The 22762-nt window shown below is 44.0% G+C and overlaps 1 protein-coding gene across 1 annotated transcript in view; it reads right to left on the reverse strand.

The window, feature by feature from the left end:
* The window catches only part of srp68 (signal recognition particle 68), a 59370-nt gene that overhangs the window by 15603 nt on the left and 21005 nt on the right, over positions 1–22762 (reverse strand). Inside the window, exons 9-11 of the mRNA XM_060844364.1 lie at positions 7303–7401; positions 4712–4782; positions 1881–2034 (exon numbers count right to left, since the gene is read on the reverse strand). Of these exons, the coding sequence (XP_060700347.1) occupies positions 1881–2034; positions 4712–4782; positions 7303–7401 (324 nt within the window). The remainder of the gene's footprint in view (positions 1–1880; positions 2035–4711; positions 4783–7302; positions 7402–22762) is intronic.

Raw genomic sequence — 22762 nt, forward strand, 5'->3', positions numbered from 1 at the left:
CCTGTATGGATAATCCCTGTATGGATAATCCCTGTCCAGAACTATCCCTGTCTGGATGAGGCTCCCATTCATTGTTGAAATGCTGGTAGAACTACAATTGTTCTCAGCACAGGAAGTGGTTGCACATCTCACACAAGCTGGGCAAAGAATAATGAATGGGGATGAGTAGGGAAAGGCAATGGCCTAGTAGTATTATTGCTGGACTATTAATCCAAAGACCCCAGTAATAATCGGGGACTTGGATTCCAATCCCCTCATGGCAAAGTAAGAGTCTAATGATGACAGTGAAGTTAGTGTCAATTGTCAAAAAAAAACTCATCTGGTTCACTAATGTCCTTCAGGAATGGCAATTTGTAATCTTTTCTTTGTCTGCTCTACATTTGAATCCAGACTGACGGCAATGTGATTAACTCTTAACTGCCTTCTGGGCAATTAAAACCAATGATATCCATATCCGATGAATGAATAAAAAAAGAAAGATCAAACCAGAGAGGGATGTGAGGCTGACAACTCAGCTGTCAGGGAAGGGAGGCAACAAGGGTGCACCTCCAGCCATAGTCATACCCACTACATTCAGAGACCACGATCTAGTGAACTGGGGGTGGTTTGCCATTTGACTGTCAGAGTAAACTCTTCACTAATTGGTATGTTCATTAGTCTTCAACCACAGCTTGTGGGCACATCATTTCCAAAGGCAAATATACTTAGTGTTTTGGGAAATTGGGGTGTTCCAGCCACTCAAAATCATTCAGCTACCTCAATTACACCAAGCAAATGCTTAACTCTCATCCCTCTTCCCTTCCCATATTCCTGATGGGTTTATTCCCAAAACGTCGACTCTCCTGCTCTTTGGATGCTGCCTGACCTGCTATGCTTTTCCGGTGCCACCCTTTACGACTCTGACTCCCTAGCATCAGCAATCTTCAGTTTCTCCGAAATGTTTAAAGATATACCACTCATCATAAAAAAACAATTCCCCCATTTAATTATGAAACATAGCAATAGTTACATTTCTAAATGAAAAGTAAAATACCATGGATGCTGGAGATAGTAAACTAACTGAAAGTGCTGCAGGACCCAGCAAGTTCAGCAGCATGGGTAAAGACAGAAAACAGAATTAACATTTTGAATCATAGAATCCTACAGTGTGGAAGCAGGCTACTGAGCCCATCAAGTTCACACCGACACCCAAACAGTAACCCACCCAGACACACTCCCCTCTCTATACCAGTCACCCTGCATTTCCCATGGCTAATCCACCTATCCTGGATATCCCCGGATACTATAGACAATTTAGCATGGCCAATCCAACTAACGTGCACATCTTTAGATTGTGGAAGGAAACTGGAGCACCTGGAAGAAATCCACGGGGAGTGCATGCAAACTCCACACAGTCAGTCAGCTGTAATCAAATTCAGGTCCCTGGTGCTGTGAGACAGCAGTGCTAACCACTGAGCCATCGTGCTGCAAATCCAATACTCGTCTTCAGAAACAGTTGTAGAACATTTCCAGCAATCTTTCTTTCATTACTTCTACTGGTTCAATGTGATCATGTGACCCACAATATCACTATGATACATGAGCCAACAAAATGCTGTTGTAATTGCCCCAGCGCACTCAGTGTGCACATACCAAAGAATTAAAGTCAGAAGTTTGAAATAATGAGATGCAATAAGACTAGTATAAATTACTAGAATTCAAAAGCACTGCCAAGCTGCTCGTACAGGTGTCCTCATCCCAGGCCCACCCTCTGCATATCCTACACAGCAGACCATTTCTGATCGAGTTATTTTAATGCAAGTTGCAGCAGTCTGGATTTAAAGGAATAACCCACTGTGGAGGAAATTTTGGTTTTCAAAAATACAAACGGTTGCACTTACCTGCAGGATAATGTCATACAGTCGGATTAGGTCTTGCGGCCGCAGCACTCGCTTTCCCTCGTCTTTTACTGGCTCACTTAGTTGCTTCTGCAAAGCCTCAGCCATGGCAACATTGCGTTTGATCGCAGTGGAAAGCTTAATGTATGTAAGATAACTGCATGAGGGGAATTAATAATGAGTGCATGATAATCTATAACCGAGCAAAGCCTCTTTCAAACTTTAATAAAGAATCGGTTTCGGACATTCAAAACGTCTAATGTGGTATATGCAGAGCAGATATTCCCTTTGGTGAGACAATTGGAACTTTCAAGACAGAGCTAGGTAAGAATTTTTAGAAGTAAATGCTTCAAGATAGACAAAGGTAGGACTTTACAACAAAGATGTAGATCAGATAACAGAATCCCTACAGTGCACAGAGACATCATTCAGCTCATTGAGTCTGCACTGACCCTCTGAAGGGGAGCCCACCCAGACCAAGTCCCCTAGTCCATTTCCATAATTCCACATTTATCATGGCTAGTCCACCTCTCCTGCACATCCTAAGACACTACGGACAGTTTAGCATGGCCATTCCAACTAGCCTGTACACCATTGGACCAAGGGAGGAAAGTGGTACTGATAAGGGGGGAAACGTGCAAACCTCATATAGCCAGTCACCCAAGGTACGGCAGCAGTAACTACCAAGCCACCGTACCACCCATCATACCATCTGTGATATGATCCAACCGAACAGCAGATTATGCTCAAGAGTATCCTAGTCTCATTCCTAAACAATTACATTATTTATTAAATCTCAACCCTCTTGAAGGACCCTCTAGCTTGTATTTCACTTACGATTGTGTTGGACAGTAATTTATCATTTTTGGATTAAAACCCACTGCTGCAGGATCAGGCCAATTAATAAATGTAAACATTCCGCAGGAGTGCTGGGGATGCACCAAAATTAATACTAACATTCAAGATAAGTCTGTTGATTAAACTTAAAATATAAACCATAGCTATTAATTTAACCTGGGGCAATGTTTTGTAGAGGGATAAGATGGTGTTACTCTCTGGGTCTGTAGATTGTGAAGGAGCAAAAATGGCCGTTGCAGTGATATGTACTTCTTGTCAGGTGTGGGAATTTGAAGAGAGTTTAAGGGTTACTGCGGATTATATCTGCCAAAAATGCTGTGATGGATGGCAGTTATAGAAAGTCTCAGATACAGTCACATAGATGGGTTAACTCCAGGACGGGTAAGAGAGGTAGGCACCTAAGGCAGGAGTCTTTTGTGGATATACCCATTTCAAACTGGTATGCCGTTTTGGAAAATGTAGGGGGTGATGGATTTTCAGGAGAACGTAGCACGAACAGCCAAGTTTCTGGTATTGAGGCCGGCTCTAATGCAATGAGGGGGTAAGTCGGCTGCCAAGAGATCGTGTTAGGGGATTCTATAGTCCAAGGTACAGACAGATCTTTCTGTGGCCAGCAGGAAAAAAAGCAGAATGGTGTGTTGTTTCTCTGGTGCCAAGATCAAGGATGTCTCAGAGAGGGTGCAGAATGTTCTCAAGGAGGGGCAAGAGGGGCCAGCAAGAGGTCATTGCCCACATTGGAACCAATGATATAGGAAGGCAAAAGGTTGAGATTCTGAAGGGAGATTACAGAGAGTTAGGCAGAAATTTAAAAAGGAGGTCCTCAAGGGTAGCAATATCTGGATTACTCCCAGTGCTACGAGCTAGTGAGGGCAGGAATAGGAGGATAGAGCAGATGAATAATACATGGCTGAGGAGCTGGTGTGTGGGATTCACATTTTTGGATCATTGGAATCTGTTTTGAGTTAGAAGTGACCTGTATAAGACGGATGGATTGCACCTAAATTGGAAGGGGGCTAATATACTGGCAGGGAAATTTGTTAGAACTGCTTGGGAGGATTTAAACTAGTAAGGTGGGTGCGTGGGACCCAGGGAGATAGTGAGGAAAGAGAACGATCTGAGACGGGTACAGCTGAGAACAGAAGTGAGTCAAACAGTCAGGGCAGGCAGGGACAAGGTAGGACTAATAAATTAAGCTGCATTTATTCTAATGCAAGGGGCCTAACAAGGAAGGCAGATGAACTCAGGGCATGGTTAGGAACATGGGACTGGGATATCATAGCAATTACGGAAACATGGCTCAGGGATGGGCAGGACTGGCAGCTTAATGTTCCAGGATACAAATGCTACAGGAAGGATAGAAAGGGGGGCAAGAGAGGAGGGGGAGTGGCATTTTTGATAAGGGATAGCATTACAGCTGTGCTGAGGGAGGATATTCCTGGAAATACATCCAGGGAAGTTATTTGGGTGGAACTGAGAAATAAGAAAGGGATTGTATTATAGACCCCCAAAGAGTCAGAGGGAAATTGAGAAACAAACTTGTAAGGAGATCTCAGTTATCTGTAAGAATAACCGGTTAGTTATGGTAGGGGATTTTAGCATTCCAAACATAGACTGGCATTGCCATAGTATTAAAGGTTTAGATGGAAAATCGAAAATAATTTGAAAAGCAACAGATACATTTGTCTGCCCAGTCAGGTTTTGAGAAACAGCTATTGGTCTTGTTTAGTCATTCTTTATGCAAATCCTAACAGCTGGTACTGACGGTGTGAACAGCAAGGCATCACAGATAGGCCAAACTGACCCTTCATTTAAACACACATTCATTGCTGAGTTTAGCCACCACTTGGGTGCAGTCAGCCAACTCAGTACGAATGCTTGAAGGTCCTTCTTAGTGTATACAGTTCAGCTGCTCACTGCATGAAAAGCAGCTACGGGCTTGGTCAAGTTTCTCTTTGCACTATGAGCATGACTGGTACCTGTGAAGATATTGTAGACTGGACACCTTTCCTGAATCAGGCTCCAGAGAACGCTCTCGCTGCTTCTGTGCCTGAATAAACAATAAATAAAGAGCTTGCAATGTTACAATCATCTTTGTTAATGCTACTGACATAGCTAGTACACCCTTCTCTTCCAAGACTGCTAGTTCATAACAAACCCCTGCTCGGAATACCCAAACAAAACCAGCCTGTATCTGTATGGATTGGTTAGCTTCACTTTATTCACTTGGAGCTAAAATTCAACATTACTGCATCTAATTTGACACCCGATCTATCAGCCCATCCAGGGTGGAATTAATTTTTTTATTAGGTATGACTTTACAATTACAACACCCTGGAGCAGGGGGCAAATGGGGTTGGGGTAGAAGAGAAGGGAGTGTGCGAAAAGGGTGGGGTGGGGGGCAGGGGAGCAAAGGAGGGGGAGAATGTGAGAAAGAGGAGGTGACTGTATAGGGAAGAGGGTTGACCAACAATATCCTTGGATACATTTTTCAAAACAATATTTCACATAGTATTTGTCACATTCTGGTTTAACTTACTTTGTGACTTACATCAAATAGGGATGCACAGAACTGTACACTATTACATTGTTTCTTAATATTTATGATAAACCAAACTCAATTTGCTTTGAGATCTGTATGGCCCATCCCTTCTTGTCATTGTCCATTTATTTTTTCCCAGATTAATTATTCGTCCATTAAATGATCCCCTCTTTTTGGATCACTGTAACTTCCCAAATTTGGGCTCTTGCCCACACTTTATTGATTTAAACCCGCTCTACTTCCTAGCTATGCAGTTCGCAAGAACAGCAGTCCCATTACGATATTTACATATTATTACCTTTGAAGTTCGGCTTCTTTATTTGATGCTTAGTTCTTCACATTGACTATGCAGAACCATTTTCCGAGTACTACCTATGTAATTGGTGCCTGCATGGACCATGATAGCTGGATTCTCTCTGCCCCCAAACTGCAAGCTCTTCTCCAGCTGAAAGCAGGTATCTTGAACCCTGGCACTGGGCAGACAATACAGCCGTCTCTTGCTATTTTTTTTGCAGAGAACAGTGTCAATGTCCCCAGCTGTGCTACTCCCTCCTACCACCACATTCCTGTTGGCTCCCTGTAGCGCATGGTCACTTCATTCACCCATCCTAGAGCTCCCGCTCTCACCCAAACAAGCTGAGAGAACATCAAACCTGTTGAATAATTACAGGCATTGACACTCCTGCACTCTCAGTTCCATTACCTATTCATATGCAGTTACATCATCCTATCCCTGACCACTGGCCATACCAGAACACCCTATCCTAACAGGAAGGGCTACCTCCTGGTACAAATAACCTCAGGTAACTTTCCCTTTCCCTAAAGAACCACAGTGTCTGTAGTTCAGCATCAGCTCATAACCTCTGAGCAGAAGTTGTTGGAACTTCAAACATTTTCTGTAGGTATGTTTGCCTTGAGGTATATCCTGCATAACTCCCACATACGACAGATTTGACACATGACATGCACTACCATTCTCAATTATTTTCAAATTATTACTTTATTATTCACTTACGTTGCTTTTTATGTATTATATTAACTTTACCACCAATGTGTATAATGTTACAACTTGGGAATCGAGTAGGCTTCAACCAGTTAACAGATACTCTCTTTATAAACAAGCATGTTGGAGGTCTGCCTCCAAATGTTCCCTTTCAATACTAGCCAATGAACCTATAAACTTTCTGTGATGTCACTCTTGCGTGATCAACAAGAGCTAATGGCAGGCCACTCTTCATAGTCTGACAATTAAAAAATGTCAACGTTGATGGAAAAAGGTCATTTACTCTTTGCACAGTTCTGTGTGCTATATATCCATGTGATGCAAAAACCTCAATCTCCTGTTCTACTTTGAGGTTCAAACCTCAAGCCAGATGAGCACACTCTATACGAGCCAGTAGTCTAAACTTCTTAATTCTGAAAACAGGCTTGGTCAGACCCCATTGGGTGAGCTGTATTTAGTTTTGGCTATCATACTTTAGGAAAAATATCTTGGTTTTGAAATGGATGGAACACAGATTAATGAAAACAATAGTTCATCTTAGTGGGCTTAAATTAAGAGAGTAAGTTACTTAAAGATGGCTTTCCTTGAATATCAGTAACTCAGAGGTGATCTGATTGAGGTGGTTAAGATGATTAAAAGATTTCAGACACAAAGAAACAATTCTCTTTAGTGAGGGGGACAAACTTAAAATTAAAGCTTTGAGCAAAGTTTCAGACCCAGAATTAGGAAGCACAATTTCACACAAAGGGTAACAGAAATATGAACATTCCTCCGGGTGTGAGAGCGTGATGAGCTTTTGAGGATTCAAGACTGAGATTGTTAGGCAAGCTTTTAAAAGGAAACAGAGTCAAAGCACAGTTGAAGTGCCAAACAGCCATGATCTAGCTGAATATCAGAGCAAGCTTGAAGGGCTGAATGGCCTAATATTATGGTACAGACGAAAACTGTGGAAATACAAGGTATCATCATCAGTGACTGAAGAGCTGTTCTGTCGACATTTCTCTCACATTTTCACATTCACTTACCGGATCGACTCTGAGCTCCTCACGAACTGCCTGGATGGCATCACGGCACTCACTCAACAGACTCTCGTAGAGTCGCTCCTTGGCCTCATCAGTTGTGGTCTGAAAAACACGAGTAGTCAGAACACAAATTAGAGCTGCCTCCTGGGAATATTACACCAAATCACACAGGTAGACCTTATTTCATACCTAGTAGGACTCTCATGTTTTGTAACCTATATACACACAGGTATATGACAGATAAAGTATTATAGTGGCACTCAGTTGAACAGTCAGCTGGTACTCACCACCTACTGTTGGACTGGTACTTGGGGGAAAGAGCAAGACCAACCAGCATTGGTGGAAAAGAGTCACAAAGACAGGAGAGGAGCAGATAAAAGGTCAAAAAGACCAACCCCAGCACATGGCCATTCCCTTTTCATTTAATATCCCACTTTCTAAAGAAACCGTTTAATGCCATCTTTAGGAAAACTAATAGATCTGCACTTAGGAACAGTTTGTGGTGGAGACTTGCATATTCCAACCATCCCTTTCATCTCAGTAATTGGTGAAAACAAATCATCATTTATACCATTTTCTTGCTGCAAGATTCCAACCCTAATGCATCACAAAATACCATCCCAACGACAAGTTGCATGTGCTCCAATGAGACCAACTTCAATAAGGGAGCCTCTGAAACATCCATCTTCCTCCTCAACTGAGGATTCCCCAGCACCATCATCAACAGGGCTCTCAGCTGTGTGCAACCCATCTCCCGCACTTCAGCCCTCACCCTCTCACTTTCCTCCTGCAACAGTGATAGGGTTTCCCTTGACTTTACCCACTATCCCACCAGCATCCAAATCCAGAAGATCATCAGCCACCATTTCCAACACCTCCAACAAGATGTCACCAGCAAACACACATTCCCCTCCCCTCCCCTGTCCACCTTCCATCTGGGACACCCTGGTTCACTCTTCCTTCACTACCAATATCTCCTCCTCCCGCAGCCAAACAGCACCTTTCCCTGTAGCTGCCAATGGTGCAACAACTGCTCATTTACCTCCTCCTCCCTCAGTATTCAAGATCCCAAACTTACCTTCCAAATGAAGGAGCACTTTACCTGCACTTCCCTCATCTAGTCTACTGTATTTACTGCTCACAATATGGTCTCCTCTACACTGGGGAAATGAGTGGGCAACTGCTTCACAGAACATTTACATTTTGCCTGCAAAAACAAAAGACCCTGAGCTTCCAATTGCCTGCCACTTTAACACATCACCCTGTTCCCTGGCCAACATCTCTCTCTCTGCGGTGTTCCAGCAAAGAGCAGTGCAAGCCATAAGAACACCACCTCATTTTCCATTTGGGGACCCTGCAGCCCTCCAGATTACATATCAAGTTCAATAATTTTAGGGCCTGACCTCTCCCACGTCCTAACCCTTACCCCAAACACCAGGCCTCACACAATCTGCTAACCCACTGTCAGCCACTAGCAGTCCCCATTAACAGCTATTCACCCTCCTAGCCGGATCATTATCCACTCCTTTGTCTGTCCAGCTGTTCTCTCTCTTTGGGCTCTATCCCCACCTGTCCTTACCCTCTCCCCCCACCCTATCTTCTGCAAATAAACAGACAAAACTTTCCTCACTATCATCAGTTCTGTGGGAGAGTCAACAGACCTGATACATTAATGGTGATTTCTCTTCACAGATGCTTCCAGACCTGCTGAGTTTTTTAGATTAGATTAGATAAGATTAGATTCCCCACAGTGTGGAAACAGGCCCTTCAGCCCAACCAGTCCACACCGATGTTCCGAAGAGTAACTCTACCCAGACCCATTTCCCTCTGACTAATGCACCTAACACTATGGGCACTTTAATATGGCCAATTCACCTGACCAGCACATCTTTGGATTGTGGGAGGAAACTGGAGTCCCAGAGGAAACCCCCACACAGTCGCCTGAGGCTGGAATCGAACCTGGGACCCTGGTGCTGTGAGGCTGCAGTGTTAACCAGCCCCAACTTTTCCAACAACTTCTGTTTTTGTTACTGATTTACATCATCCGTAGTTCTTTTTTCATTATCCCGACAAGACCAGCTCCAAACTAAAGTACTTCAGTTAAATTCATCATCCTCCCAAAGTACAAATGCTTGATGTCCTGTGACAGCATTTAGCAGTGTCTTCAACATACTGGTCTCCTGGCTTCATCCAACTCCTCTGACAGCTTATTTCAGATTCCAACCACAATCTTATTCAAGGAAATATTTGCATCAGTCTTCAACACTCCTTCCTTTTTGTACAAATGAACTCTCGGGATGTGGATTTTTAAGGGTTAAGTCGGATTTATTGCCCATTTCAAGCAAAAGACAATGTTGAATCAAAAAGTGGATGCTGGAAAAGCACAGCCGGTCAGGCAGCATCCAAGGAACAGAAGTCAACGTTTCGAGCATAGGCTTTTCATCAGGAATTTGATAAAGATGCCTGAAGAAGAGTTTATGCTCAAAACGAAGACTGTTCTGCTCCTCAGATGTTGTCTGACCGGCTGTGCTTTTCCAGCGCCACACTCTTCAATTCTAACATGGTACACAACATAACAGGATATGAAATGAAGCAGAGCAAGATGGCAGACAAAGACACATCCCTCCCTGATGCGATCAATGTTCTCTATGCTTGGTTCAAGCAGAATGCCAGTGGCACAGTGTCACCTGCCCTAGACACACCTGTTCCCTCTGTCACCACTGCAGATATCGGATTGGTCTTCATGAGAGTTAACCCAAGGAAAGCAATGGGCCCAGATGGAGTCCTTAGTCATGCACTTAGACCCTGTGCGAACCAACTAGCGGAGGAATTCACTGGCATCTTCAACCTCTCCCACCTACAAGTTGACGTCCCCTACCTACTTCAAAAAGACCACCATTATCCCAATTCCTAAAAAATCACTTGCAATGTGCCTGAATGATCATTGTCTAGTGGCTCTGACCTCCATAATCATGAAGTGCTTCCAGAGGCTGGTCAGCGCCCACATCAACTCCAGCCTCCCAACCTGCTTCAATCCACTGCAATTTGCCTATCAACAAAACAGGTCTACAGCGGAGACCATTTCTCTAGCCCCGCACTCATTCCTGGAACAGCTGGATAACAAAGGATACCTATGTCAGATTCCTGCTCATTTACTACAACTCCACCTTCAACACCATAACCCCTTCCAGACTAATTTCAAAATTCCAAAACCTAGGTCTTGGCTCTGCCCTGTGCAACTGGATCCTCAGCTTCCTGACCCACAGGCCGCAATCAGTGAAGATAGACAACTGCGCCTCCTCCACAATAACACTCAACACTGGAGCCCCCAAGGATGTGTTCTCAGAACCCTACCTGTTGCCAAATTCTCAACGAATGCCATCTACAAGTTTGTTGATGACATCACCGTGGTAGGACAGATATCGAACAATGAGTCAGAATATAGGAAGGAGATTGAGGGTTTGGTGTCATGGTGCAATGAGAACAACCTCTCTCCCAATGTTGGCAAAATTAAAGAACTGATCATTGACTTCAGGAGGAAAAGAGAATGACTCACCCTCATCTACATCAATGGAACTGACGGGGAGAGGGTAGAGCGTGTCAAGTTCCTAGGAGTAACGATAAACTGTCCTGGATTTCCCACGTAGACGCAACAATCAAGACAGCACAGCAATGCCTCTTCTTCCTCAGGAGGCTGAGGAAATTCAGCATGTCCATAAGGACCCTCACCAACTTTTACACATGCACCTAGAAAGCGCTCTATCCAGGTGTATACCAGCTTAGTACAGCAACTGCTCTGCCCACAACCGTAAGAAACTACAAAAGGTTACCTGCACAGTGCTAACCATCAGGGAAGTCAAGCTCCCAACCATGGACTCCAATTACATTTCTTGTTGCCGCAGAGACTGCAAAGACCCCTCCCAACCCGGTAATACTCTCCTACAGCCTCTTCCGTCAGGCAGAAGATACAGATGCTTCAACACATGAACCAATAGGTTCTAGAAGTGTTTCTTCCCTGCCGTGAATGGACTCTCTAACTTCAAATAATGTTGATCTTGCATAGCATATCCCCTGTGCAGTGTAACCTGTATGCCTTGCTCTATGATCTGTATGTCCTTGTTTGCTTTGATCTGCCTGTACTGTTTGCAAAACAAAGCTTTTCACTGTACTTAGATACATGTAACTACAACAAATCAAATCAAATTAAATGGCAGGGAAATTATCGGAGAGAGTTTAATAGGAATAGGTTTAATAGGAATAGTCAGCATAGCTTAGTCGGAGGAAGGTCGCGGTTAACAAATCTGGTGTAAGTTTTGGTGGAGATGACCAACTGTGTAGATGAGGTTAGAGCAGTTGATGTAGATTTCAGCAAGTCCTTTGACAAGGTCCCAAACTGGAAACTTATATAAAGTAAGCAAACGTCCATGGGATCCAGGCTAACTGAGCAAGACGGATCCAAAATTGGTCGAGTGATAGGAGACAGAGGGTGACGACAGAAGTCTGTGTGACTGCTTCTGGGTGTGAAATGGCGTACCACAGGGATTAGTGCTCGATCCCTTATTGTTTGTGATATTCATATATGATGTGGATGAGAATGTGGGGAGGCACGATAAGTAATTTTGGAGCTGACAAAGACTGGCTGTGTTGTTGATAATAAGGGATGTGCTGAGTTACAGAAGATATCAACAGATGGGCAGATGGAATTTAATGTTGATAAATGTGAGATAAGAAAGAGAAGGCATGAGAAAATGCTGGCAGGCCAGACTGGGGAAAATACCAAGATATTCTATAAGTACAGTAAGAGTGAGAGAATAACCAGGGAAAGGGTAGGGCATTAAACTCGGGGAAGAGGGAACAAGATAAGTCAATGAATGGCAAGACACGAGCACGCTCAAACATAATGTGAAAGGCAGGAGCTTTAGAGAGGATTTGAAGAAAGACAGAGGGTGGTGTGTGCGTGAAGTGCATGGCTTTGGGAGGGTAGTTGAGGAGGAAATCCTCAGAGCCTTTAAAAAGCACTTTTGAAATATCATAATATTCAAGCCGTAGGCCTAGTGTGGGAAAGTGGGACTAGTGTGTGCAGAAGATGATTTTTGGCGATACAGCCGTAACAGGCTATGATTCTATGTTTCAATGATTCTAACTGGTCTCCGATTCTTCAATTATGGGTGGTTGCCAACATTGACTAACAAAGTTCCAAACACTAAACAATAAAGTACTATTTTCAAGAGAATACTTGTACTACATTTAATAATTCTAATAAAATCAGCCACTATCTGTTATGTACAAGAAAAATGGAGTCATTCAAGGGCTTTGTAACGTTGGCTATACAGTTCAGCAGGTTTGTAAGCAACCAAGTGCCCAACCCAAAGGTGTTTGTACCTGAATGTTGAATAGCCTGTTGTACTGGTTAGCAATATGCCCGAAAGGTATTGGCTATTGCATCTCTAAATGGGATCAGTCAGCCAGAGGTGCTCAAGAACACAAACCCTCCCCTCCCTTCAGTAAATATTGATCAACAGTACAAAAGGTGGCAGTAAGCAATTTGGGTCTGTATTTCGCGTTGGTGATTTGAAGTCAGACTGCAGACTTACACAGATAGGGGTCCAGCACTAGGTGAACTGCTCACATGGAGAGTGGTAACAGACAGACACAATGTACGAAGAAAGGTCTCCTTCTGTGCCACAACCATTCTGTGGAAACTCGGTGCATGGCACGTTTTGTTTATATTAAATAGTCTGACAAAGGTGCTGAGGAGGAATCTGAAATAGGAACTTCTCAAATCAGAAACCAGCTGAAAGTCAGGAAAATATTTTGTGCTGATGCAGCACCAACAGGAAGGGAGGAGCCAGCTGGGCCTGTCAGAATTGCTGCTGCAAATTACTTGAAGCATAAGTAAAGTTGCTTACCCAATGTGCTGGGGATATCATCTAGTATGGTGCGGGGAGGGGGGGCAACAAATTGCTTCGCAACACTGTCAAATCCTGTGAATGTGAAATACACAGGAAGCCTGAGATAAAGATCAGACAGCATTTGTAGTGAGAGAAATAGAGATACTGTTTAGTCAGAACTTAACTGCTATTGTAGGGCTATAGCAAGGGTAACCGGTGATTGATAGCATCAATGATGCCCATTTCCTGAGAAACTGGTTTTCAAACTTTAGGAGCTTCTGAGTTTCCAAACACCACAGTGATTTGTTTTAAACCAACTTGATGCACTCCACATCCACATTGGCTGATCTGACCAAAGAACACACCTGTGAACTAAATACATTGATCAGGACTTTGTATCAGTCTTTCAGAGTTCCCTACGCACACTCCATCCCACCTACTTTGCGCATAGGCAACTTCTGCTGCCTTCCGAAGGTACACAAAGCCAATACACCATGACATCTCATCGTATCAGGCAATGGGACCCTGTGAGAGAACCTCTCTGGCTATGTCAAAGGCATCTTGAAACCCATTGTACAGGGGACCCCCAGCTTCTGTAGCGACTACAGATTTCTGGGAACATTCCTCGTCACAATGGACACATCATCAGCATCCCCCACAATGACGGCATCATGGCAACAGCCTCAGTACTCAACACCAACAACTGCCAATCTCCAAACACCATCCTACAACTCATTCGCTTTATCCTCAATCACAATGTCTTCACCTTTGACAACCAGCTCTTCATCCAGACACAAGGGATAGCCATAGGGACAAAATTTGCACCCCAATATGCCAACATTTTCATGCACAGGTTCGAAGAGACTTCTCCTCCAAGCAGGACCTCCAACCAACATTATACACCAGGTAAATTGATGACGTTCTCTTCCTCTGGGCCCATGGTGAGGAGTTACAGAAACAAGTACACAGTGATATCAATGTGTTACATCTCACCATCAAGCTCACCATGAACTACTCTCTAATATCTCTCTCATTCTTGGACACATGCGTCTCCATCAAGGATGGGCACCTCAGCACCTCACTCTACCACAAACCTACGGATAACCTTCTCCAGCTTCCACCCGAAACATATTAAAACAGCCATCCCCTATGGACAAGCCCTATGCATACACAGGATCTGTTCAGATGAGGAGGAACATGACAGACACTTGGAAGTACTCAAAGATGACCTCATAAGAACTGGGTACGATGCTCAACTCATGTTCAATGTGCCACAGCAAGGAACCGGAATGACCGCCTCAGGAGACAGACACGAGCTGCAACTGACGGGTACCCTTCATTACCCAGCACTTCACAGGAGCTGAAAAACTACAACATGTTCTTCGTGACCTGCAACACATTATCAATGAGGACGAGTACCTCGCCAAGACCTTCTGCATGCCTACATTTCTCGCCTTTAAACAACCAGCAAACCTCAAACAGATCATTTTACGTAGCAAACTGCTCGGCTTTCAGGACAACTCCATACAACTCTGTCACGATAGACACTACAAGACGTGTCAGAGTGTCAACATGGATATCGCCATTACACATGGGGACACCACCCACCGTGTACGCGGCAGGTACTCATGTGACTCGGCCAATGTGGTCTACCTCATACGCTGCAGGCAAGGATGCCCTGAGGCATGGTACATTGGTGAGACCGAGCAGAGGCTGCGGCAACAGATGAATGGGCAGTGCACAACAATCAACAGAAAGGAGTGTTCCCTCCCAGTTGGAGAACACTTCAGCGGTCCAGGACATTCGACCTCGGACCTTCGGGTGACCATCCTCCAAGGCAGACTTCAGGATAGATAACAACTGTCGCATAAACCAAATTATCCACCGACATACTGCCACTTCCAAACGGACCCCACCACCAGGGATATATTTCCCTCCCCACCCCTTTCCGCCTTCCGCAAAGACCGTTCCCCCCCATGACTACCTGGTCAGGTCCACGCCCCCCTACAACCCACCCTCCCATCCTGGCACCTTCCCCTGCCACTGCAGGAATTGCAAAACCTGCGCCCACACCTCCATCCAAGGCACCAAAGGAGCCTTCCGCGTCCAAAGTTTTACTGCACATCCACTAATATCATTTATTGCATCCGTTGCTCCCGATGCAGTCTCCTCTGCATTGGGGAGATTGGATGCCTCCTGGCAGAGCGCTTTAGGGAACATCTCCGGGACACCCGCACCAATCAACCACACTGTCCTGTGGTCCAACATTTCAACTCCCCCTGCCACTCTGCCGAGGACATGGAGGTCCTGGGCCTCCTTCATCGCCGTTCCCTCACCACCTGACGCCTGGAAGAAAAACGCCTCATCTTCTGCCTCAGAACACTTCAACCCCAGGACATCAATGTGGACTTCAACAGTGTCCTCATTTCCCCTTCCCCCACCTCACCCCAGTTCCAAACTTCCAACTCAGCACTGTCCCCATGACTTGTCCTACCTGCCTATCTTCTTTTCCACCTATTCACTCCACCCTCCTCCCTGATCTATCACCTTCATCCCTTCTCCCACTCACCTATTGTACTCTACGCTACTTTCTCCCCCACCCCCAACCTCCTCTCATTTATCTCTCCACCCTTCAGGCACTCTGCCTGTATTCCTGATGAAGGGCTTTTGCCCGAAACATTGATTCGCCTGCTCCTTGGATGCTGCCTGAACTGCTGTGCTTTTCCAGCATCACTAATCCAGAATCTGGTTTCCAGCATCTGCAGTCATTGTTTTTACCAACAACGAAAAGTGGCCAACCAGAGGTTGACAGCCAAGTTCAGTACCCATGGGGATGCCCTCAGTTGAGGGCTAGGGTTCACGTCACACTACAGGTGACCCCACTGCACACACACACACACACACACACACACACACAGACCCTCGCTCATACTCACACATATCCTCTCAGACCTATACCCTTTTACACTCACTTTCACAGGCACTCGTAACCCCGCACACAGCCTTATATGTACGTACGTACACACAGATTTGTGGATGAATTTGTACTTGCAGAATTACATTTTATTTTGCTCAAAAACTGCACAAATCCATGTACAATTCTGTAAATCCCTACTTTAGATTAGAATCAATCTGAACATTGGACCACAGACAGCTTCACACAAGGCACCTCACATGTTCAATGCATTAACAAGGCCTACATGGCACCTATTGTTAAAGTTCACTTGAGAATGTCACTTTTAAAAGGTTCTGAGATTTAAGATTTACATATGAAAGAACTGAAACCAACATGTTCATTCTAAAAGATGGGAGACTTAAACAATCAAGGTCTTTTTCAGTACACCATTTCAGTACACCATTTCAGTAACATCACACAGTAAACCTTAGCTATAAATTCTGTGTCTTACGGTCTTATAATCCAAAACCACCTGAAGGAATGGTGCTCCAAAAGCAAGCGCTTTCAAATAAACCTGTTGGACTATAACCTGGTGTTGTGATTTCTTAACTAATTACATTCACGAAAACCAGGACATCGCCAATGTGACCAGTTACTGCCTTATCAGTCTACTCTCGAACAATTTGTGTTCTACCAAGACCACTAAGACTCTGACCTGCTCCAAACATAACAGACGAGTTAAATTCCTGAGGGGAGAGGAGAGTGACTGTTCTTTACATCAAGGCAGCAAATAAGAATAAAAGAAATAGGAGCAGGAGCAAGCCATTCAGCCCTCGATTCTGCTTTGCTTTTCTACAACATCATGGCTCATCTGTCCCAGACCTCAACTGCTTGTGTACCAGTTCCTCATAGCCCTCAATGTCAGCTGCAGAGCCAGGGACGCCTGGCTGCAATCGCACTGGCCACGAGTGGGGACTTCTGGTATCAGCAAGGCAACGACTGAGCTGAGGACACCATTGCAGGGCAAGTGTGGGTTCAGGTGGCTACTAAAGTTGGTCGAAAAGTGTGGCACTGGAAAAGCACCGCAGGTCAGGCAGTGTCTGAGGAGCGGGAAAATTAACTTTGCAACTTTTTCATCAGAAATGTTGATTCTTCTGCTCCTCGGATGCTGCCTGACCTGCTGTGTTTTTCCAGCACCACATTTTTTGATTCTGATCTCCAGCATTTGCAGTCTTCACTTTCTCCTGCTATAGTGTGGTAGCTCCGACGATGATCGGTCCAACTCAGGCAGCAGCGAGTCAGTGGAGATCACTCTGGTGGAGGCTGGGTGTAATGAGGACTGAGTTGTAAAGACAGTTATTCTGAACCTTTTTTTCTTCATTTTTCTAACTTTTTTCTGAAGAATTTCTTAAGAATCTGTACCCAGGTACTTTCATATCCAAGATGGTGCCGTAAATGTAGCAACTTACAAATTTTTTTTTTACTGTACTCAGCATCATAGAGATGTACAACACGGAAACCGACCCTTCGGTCCAACTCGTCCATGCCAACCAGATATCCCAACCCATTCAGACCCACCTGCTAGCAGTTGGCCCTTATCTCCAAACCCTTCCTATTCATATATCCATCGAAATGCCTCTTAAATGTTGCAATTGTACCAGCCTCCACCACATCCTCTGGCAGCTCATTCCATACATGTACCACCCTCTGCGTGAAAAAGTTGCGCCTTAGGTCTCTTTTACATCTTTCCCCTCTCTCCCTAAACCTATGCCCTCTAGTTCTGGACTCCCCAACCCCAGGGAAGAGACTTTGTCCATATACCCTATCCATGTCCCTCATGATTTTATAAACCTCTATAAGGTCACTCCTCAGTCTCCGACGTTCCAGGGAAAACAGCCCCAGCCCGTTCAACCTCTCCCGATAGCTCAAATCCCCCAACTCTGGTAATATTCGTGCAAATCTTTTCTGAATCCTTTGTTTCATATACAAAAACACTCAGAATCCTTGGCACTGCATTGTTTTGGAGTCTCTCTCCATTTAAATGAGACCATTTTAAGATCTTTTCTACTGAAGTACATGCCTTTACACTTTCCTAGATAAAACTCCATCTGCCAAATTTTTGCCCAGTCATTATGCTGATCCCTTGCCAATTCCTTAGGTCCTCGTCCTCATCCTCATGACTTACATCCTGCTCTTGCAACACCAGCAACTTTGGATACATTACACTTTGCCCCCCTTTCCAAGTCATTGATATAAATTTTAAATAATTGAGTGTCTCGGGATAATTCTTGTGGCACTCCACTAGTCACATCCTTCGAACCTCTCAAAGACCCATTAACCTTCAGTCAGTGTTTTGACCAATCCTCAATCTGTACTAATTTCATTACACTCAATAATCTGAGTTCCTATCTTGTGCAATGATCCAACAGCATCCATTAATTCTCCTTCAACTGCCTGTTATATCCTCAAACAACAAGTAAATTTATCAAACACTTTCCCCTTCATGAAACCATGTTGATTCTGTTTCATTGCATTAAGCTTTTCTCAATGTCCTGGTACATTTTTCTTAATAAAGGGCTCTAGCGTTTCCCAACAGATATGGCCAAGTGTGACATCAAGCAGCACTGTGAATGGGAATTGGAGGAACACTCTCCACTGGTTGGAGTCATAGTTGGCACAAAGTTATTAGTGGAGGTTAGACCTATCAGTCCAACTGCTGCAGGGGCTCCTCAAAGCAGTGTGTTCGGTCCAAGCACCTTCAGCTGCTGTGATGCCAGAAATGAGAATCTCCCCATGACTTTCAATGCCTTCATAATCACCAAATCTTTCACTATCATCATCCTGGGGGATTACGATTGACCACATACCGAACATGGTCAGCCACAGAAATACCATGGCTACAAGAGCAGGTCAGAGACTAGGCGGCCTGCAGCGATTAACTCACCTTCTGATTCCCCAAAACCTGTCAATTATCTACAAGACATAAGTCAGGAGTGTGATGGAATACTCTCCACTTGCCTGGGTAGGCGCAGCTCCAACAACTCAAGAGGTTCAACACCAACCTGAAGATAGATTAATTGGCCACGTGCCCACTCACTGAAACATTCACTTCCTTTGCCATCGATACACTCTGGCATTAAATGTATACCACCTACAAATGCATGGCAGGAAGTGACCAAAGTTGTTTTGACAACACCTTTCAAACCTGCGACCTCTACCACCTGGAAGAAAAAGGACTGCATGGAAAGACCACCATCTGAGCCACACAGCACCATGACTTGGAACTGCCCCATTGCTGACACTTGGTCAAAATACCGGAATGCTCTCCCTAATAGCAACATGGTGGATCTACAACACATGGACTGCAGTTTGATTAGGAGGCAGCTTACCAGCACCTTCTCAAGGGCAATTTAGAATGAACAATAAATGATAGCCCAGCCAGCAAGACCAACATCCCATTGAACAATTATTTTTAATAAATGCTTATTAAAATAGACAAGAAAACTGAATAAAAAGACGAGGTAAGACACGAATGTCACCACAGCAGCTTCTAATAATGCTCAATACTTTCAAAAACCTCACCAGCAACTTTGACTGAATAATGTTCCAAAGCCTCCCTTATAATTTCTGTTGTCTAAAATTTGAAGTTTCACATTGCCAATTTATTTTCTCTAAAACACACCAACATGTCTCAATACAGAACACTTAACATAGTAAAAACACCAAGAGACACTGCTCAAGAAGCTGATTCTCTCTTTCGGGCAAAACATCTGATTTTGCAAAATTCCCTCAGTTTTGTGGAACGGGACGTGAATGTAAAACCTGCCGTGTACCAACTGGGCCACTTTGATAGATTATTTCAGAAGGAAACAATATAAAGGAGAGCTGAGAGAAATTCTAGACACCCAAGCACAAATGCTTCAGCAGGCAACACCTCTATTATAATCAGGGCATATGTATCCCACAAGTGTGCTAACCCAGTCATCTTCAAAGTCAAAACATTACATTCTATTTGAGAGAGCACAGAAGAGGTTCAAAATAAATATTTTTCTGGGATTTAAAAGTAGAACTGATTGCAAAGCCCCAGTGTGAACAGCCATCTACTACCGAGTCCCAAACCACCACTTTACCAACTGCAAAAGGCTTGAGCTCAACCCTGATTGACGTTACAATGGACAACATACACAGGGAATGCTACCTTACAGATGGAGTATTAAATTGAGGCTGGGTCTTCCCCCTCAGGTGGATACCAAGTAGTCCACAGCTGTTTTGAGGAGGACAGGGGAGTTTGTTCTGAATTTTGGCCCAAATTTATTCATCAATTCCAAAGACAGATGAGCTGGTCATTTATCGGCATTCTTTTGGGATCTTGACATGCTCAGATTTGCTATTATATTTCTTCAATTTCACAGGTGACTGCTTCAAAAGCACGTGAAACATTTCGAGATGTCTCAAAGGGGTGAAGTACACCACAAGTTCGGTTTGTTTGGTAAACACGATATGCACATTCACAGCCAGTATTCTATCACAGAAAGGGCAAAGTTTAAGGTTTTATCTTTGCTTCCAGGGTTTGTGCTTCCACAGAACAGTCAGCCTTTGAGCGATAATAAGGACAGATAACACCATTAACTTGCTCACAACCACACTGGCATTCTTGCATCATATATGAAAACCGAACTTTTGACACCGTTCAATTTGATTAGTACACATATGCTGATTGGGGTTTCCAAAGGACGTGTCACAATTAGTAGAGCAAAGGTGTCACACAAATGCACCGCACCCTCATGCGAATGACAGCAGGATTGCAATGAATCACTAGCACCCTCCCAAGAAAGCACAGGAACCTAGAAATTTAGAAACAAATGTGGGGATTCTCAATGTAAACAGTGTTTGTTATTCTAACAGATTCCACTGTTACTATCAGAGCGGTCATTTACATAATGTACCTAGTAATGAAGATCCATGGAATTTATCTACAGTTAGGTTGCAGTTCTACATTACCAAAGACTTGCCTGTACGGAGAACTGAGTGGTGAATTTTGGAATCCAACAAGTTAAACACAGAAAAGTTTGCATTTATATGGAACCTTCTATGACCTCAGGAAATCTCAAGCGTAAACTTGAAGAAGTCATTTTGAAGTTTAGTCACAGTTATAGTGTAATGAAAGCTCCAGCAATTTCCACACAGCAAGTTCCCACCAACTTGAGCATGATGGTGACCAGGCAATATGTTCCTGCAATGCTCATTCAGGAATATTGGCCAGGACCCTGGTTGCTCAGTGGTAAAAGATGGTTGAGATGGAGTGATGGTGAGTGGGATGGGGAAAAAAAAAGGGAGGATGTGTTTGGGATGTAGCAAGTAAGTGGTGGTAACCTGCCCAAAGTCTCCAAAATGCAGAAAAAGCAGCAACTGAATAAACTGCCCTTCAATGCTCTCCTCTCTATGAGGCAGGTGGTAAACACCACTCAGCACGTTCTCATCATAGCTGGATTTGTACTGATGGCACAGCTTAAGTCATATTAAAGCAAAGTGTGCCATCAGCAGGAATAGCAACTTGCTTTTGTTATGGACACTGCTCAAGTCAGAAGTCCCTGGAAAGGAAGGGAGTTGCATTTAGAAATACCCTTCACATCATTAGAACATCCAAAGGTGCTTCATAGACAATTACCTCTGAAACATAGTCATATGTTAGTTTGAGAGGAAACAGAGTCAGGCCTTGTTCACATGAAACCACGTAACGCCACTAAACAATCAGTGACATGGAATGAATTTAAAGTGACAGACAATAACAAATGGGTCAAGTTTGAGTATTGTTGGTTTATTAAACCATTAAATGACAATCATAGGTTCTTCTTCACTCCTTTTATTCAGTTGCTGGGGTTGCCCACAACTTTGCCAAATAGTTCAGGACAGGTATCAGCAGACACACCCCTCAACTTCCCTCATTAGACAAGTACGGCTAATTTTACGAAGCAGCAAGTGAGAGTCATTACTTGCGACAGGAAATTCAATCGTACTGAAGGTAACAAGCACACACTAAACACAGTATCGCCGTTTAAATCTGAACCAACATTCCTTTGTCCTCACCACACTATAGTGTCTTGTAAAGCAGATAAACAGCATTGCCAAGTAATGTAGTCATACCAACTCCTCCTGGGCTGGAGGGCAGTTTCCCTCTCGCCTGCTTGAAATAACCTAGAAACCAGTTTCATTTCAACAATGCAATTACCAGAGTTTTCAGCCTGAATTGGTAAAACATCCAAACTGATTAAACATGTTCACTACCGTGGCTGCGTAACTAAGCTGATAAATCATGCTAATCATTCTGTCATTGCACATCCCAGCTCTAGAAACTTTAAAAGGTCACATTATCCTGACTTGGAAGTATGTTGCTGCTCCTTTAGTATGACTGGGTCATAATCCTGGAAATAACAGCATAATGGCATTGTAAGTCTACCTACAGCACATGGGGTGCAGCTTAAAAGTAACCATAGTCCCAGAGGACCATAGGGATGTTTTGTCATGGGAAAGACATTGCCATTGGTCAGTTTAACCTGAGGACCACCTTGAATGAGGCAAGGGATGACGTTGCGAAGGTGGATCTTCATGATGACATCAGTCAGTACGGGTAATGTATCCACACACTGTTCACATCACTCTGCAATGCAAACCAGCC

Source organism: Hemiscyllium ocellatum, chromosome 25 (assembly GCF_020745735.1).
Source record: "Hemiscyllium ocellatum isolate sHemOce1 chromosome 25, sHemOce1.pat.X.cur, whole genome shotgun sequence".
Classification (NCBI taxonomy): domain Eukaryota; kingdom Metazoa; phylum Chordata; class Chondrichthyes; order Orectolobiformes; family Hemiscylliidae; genus Hemiscyllium; species Hemiscyllium ocellatum.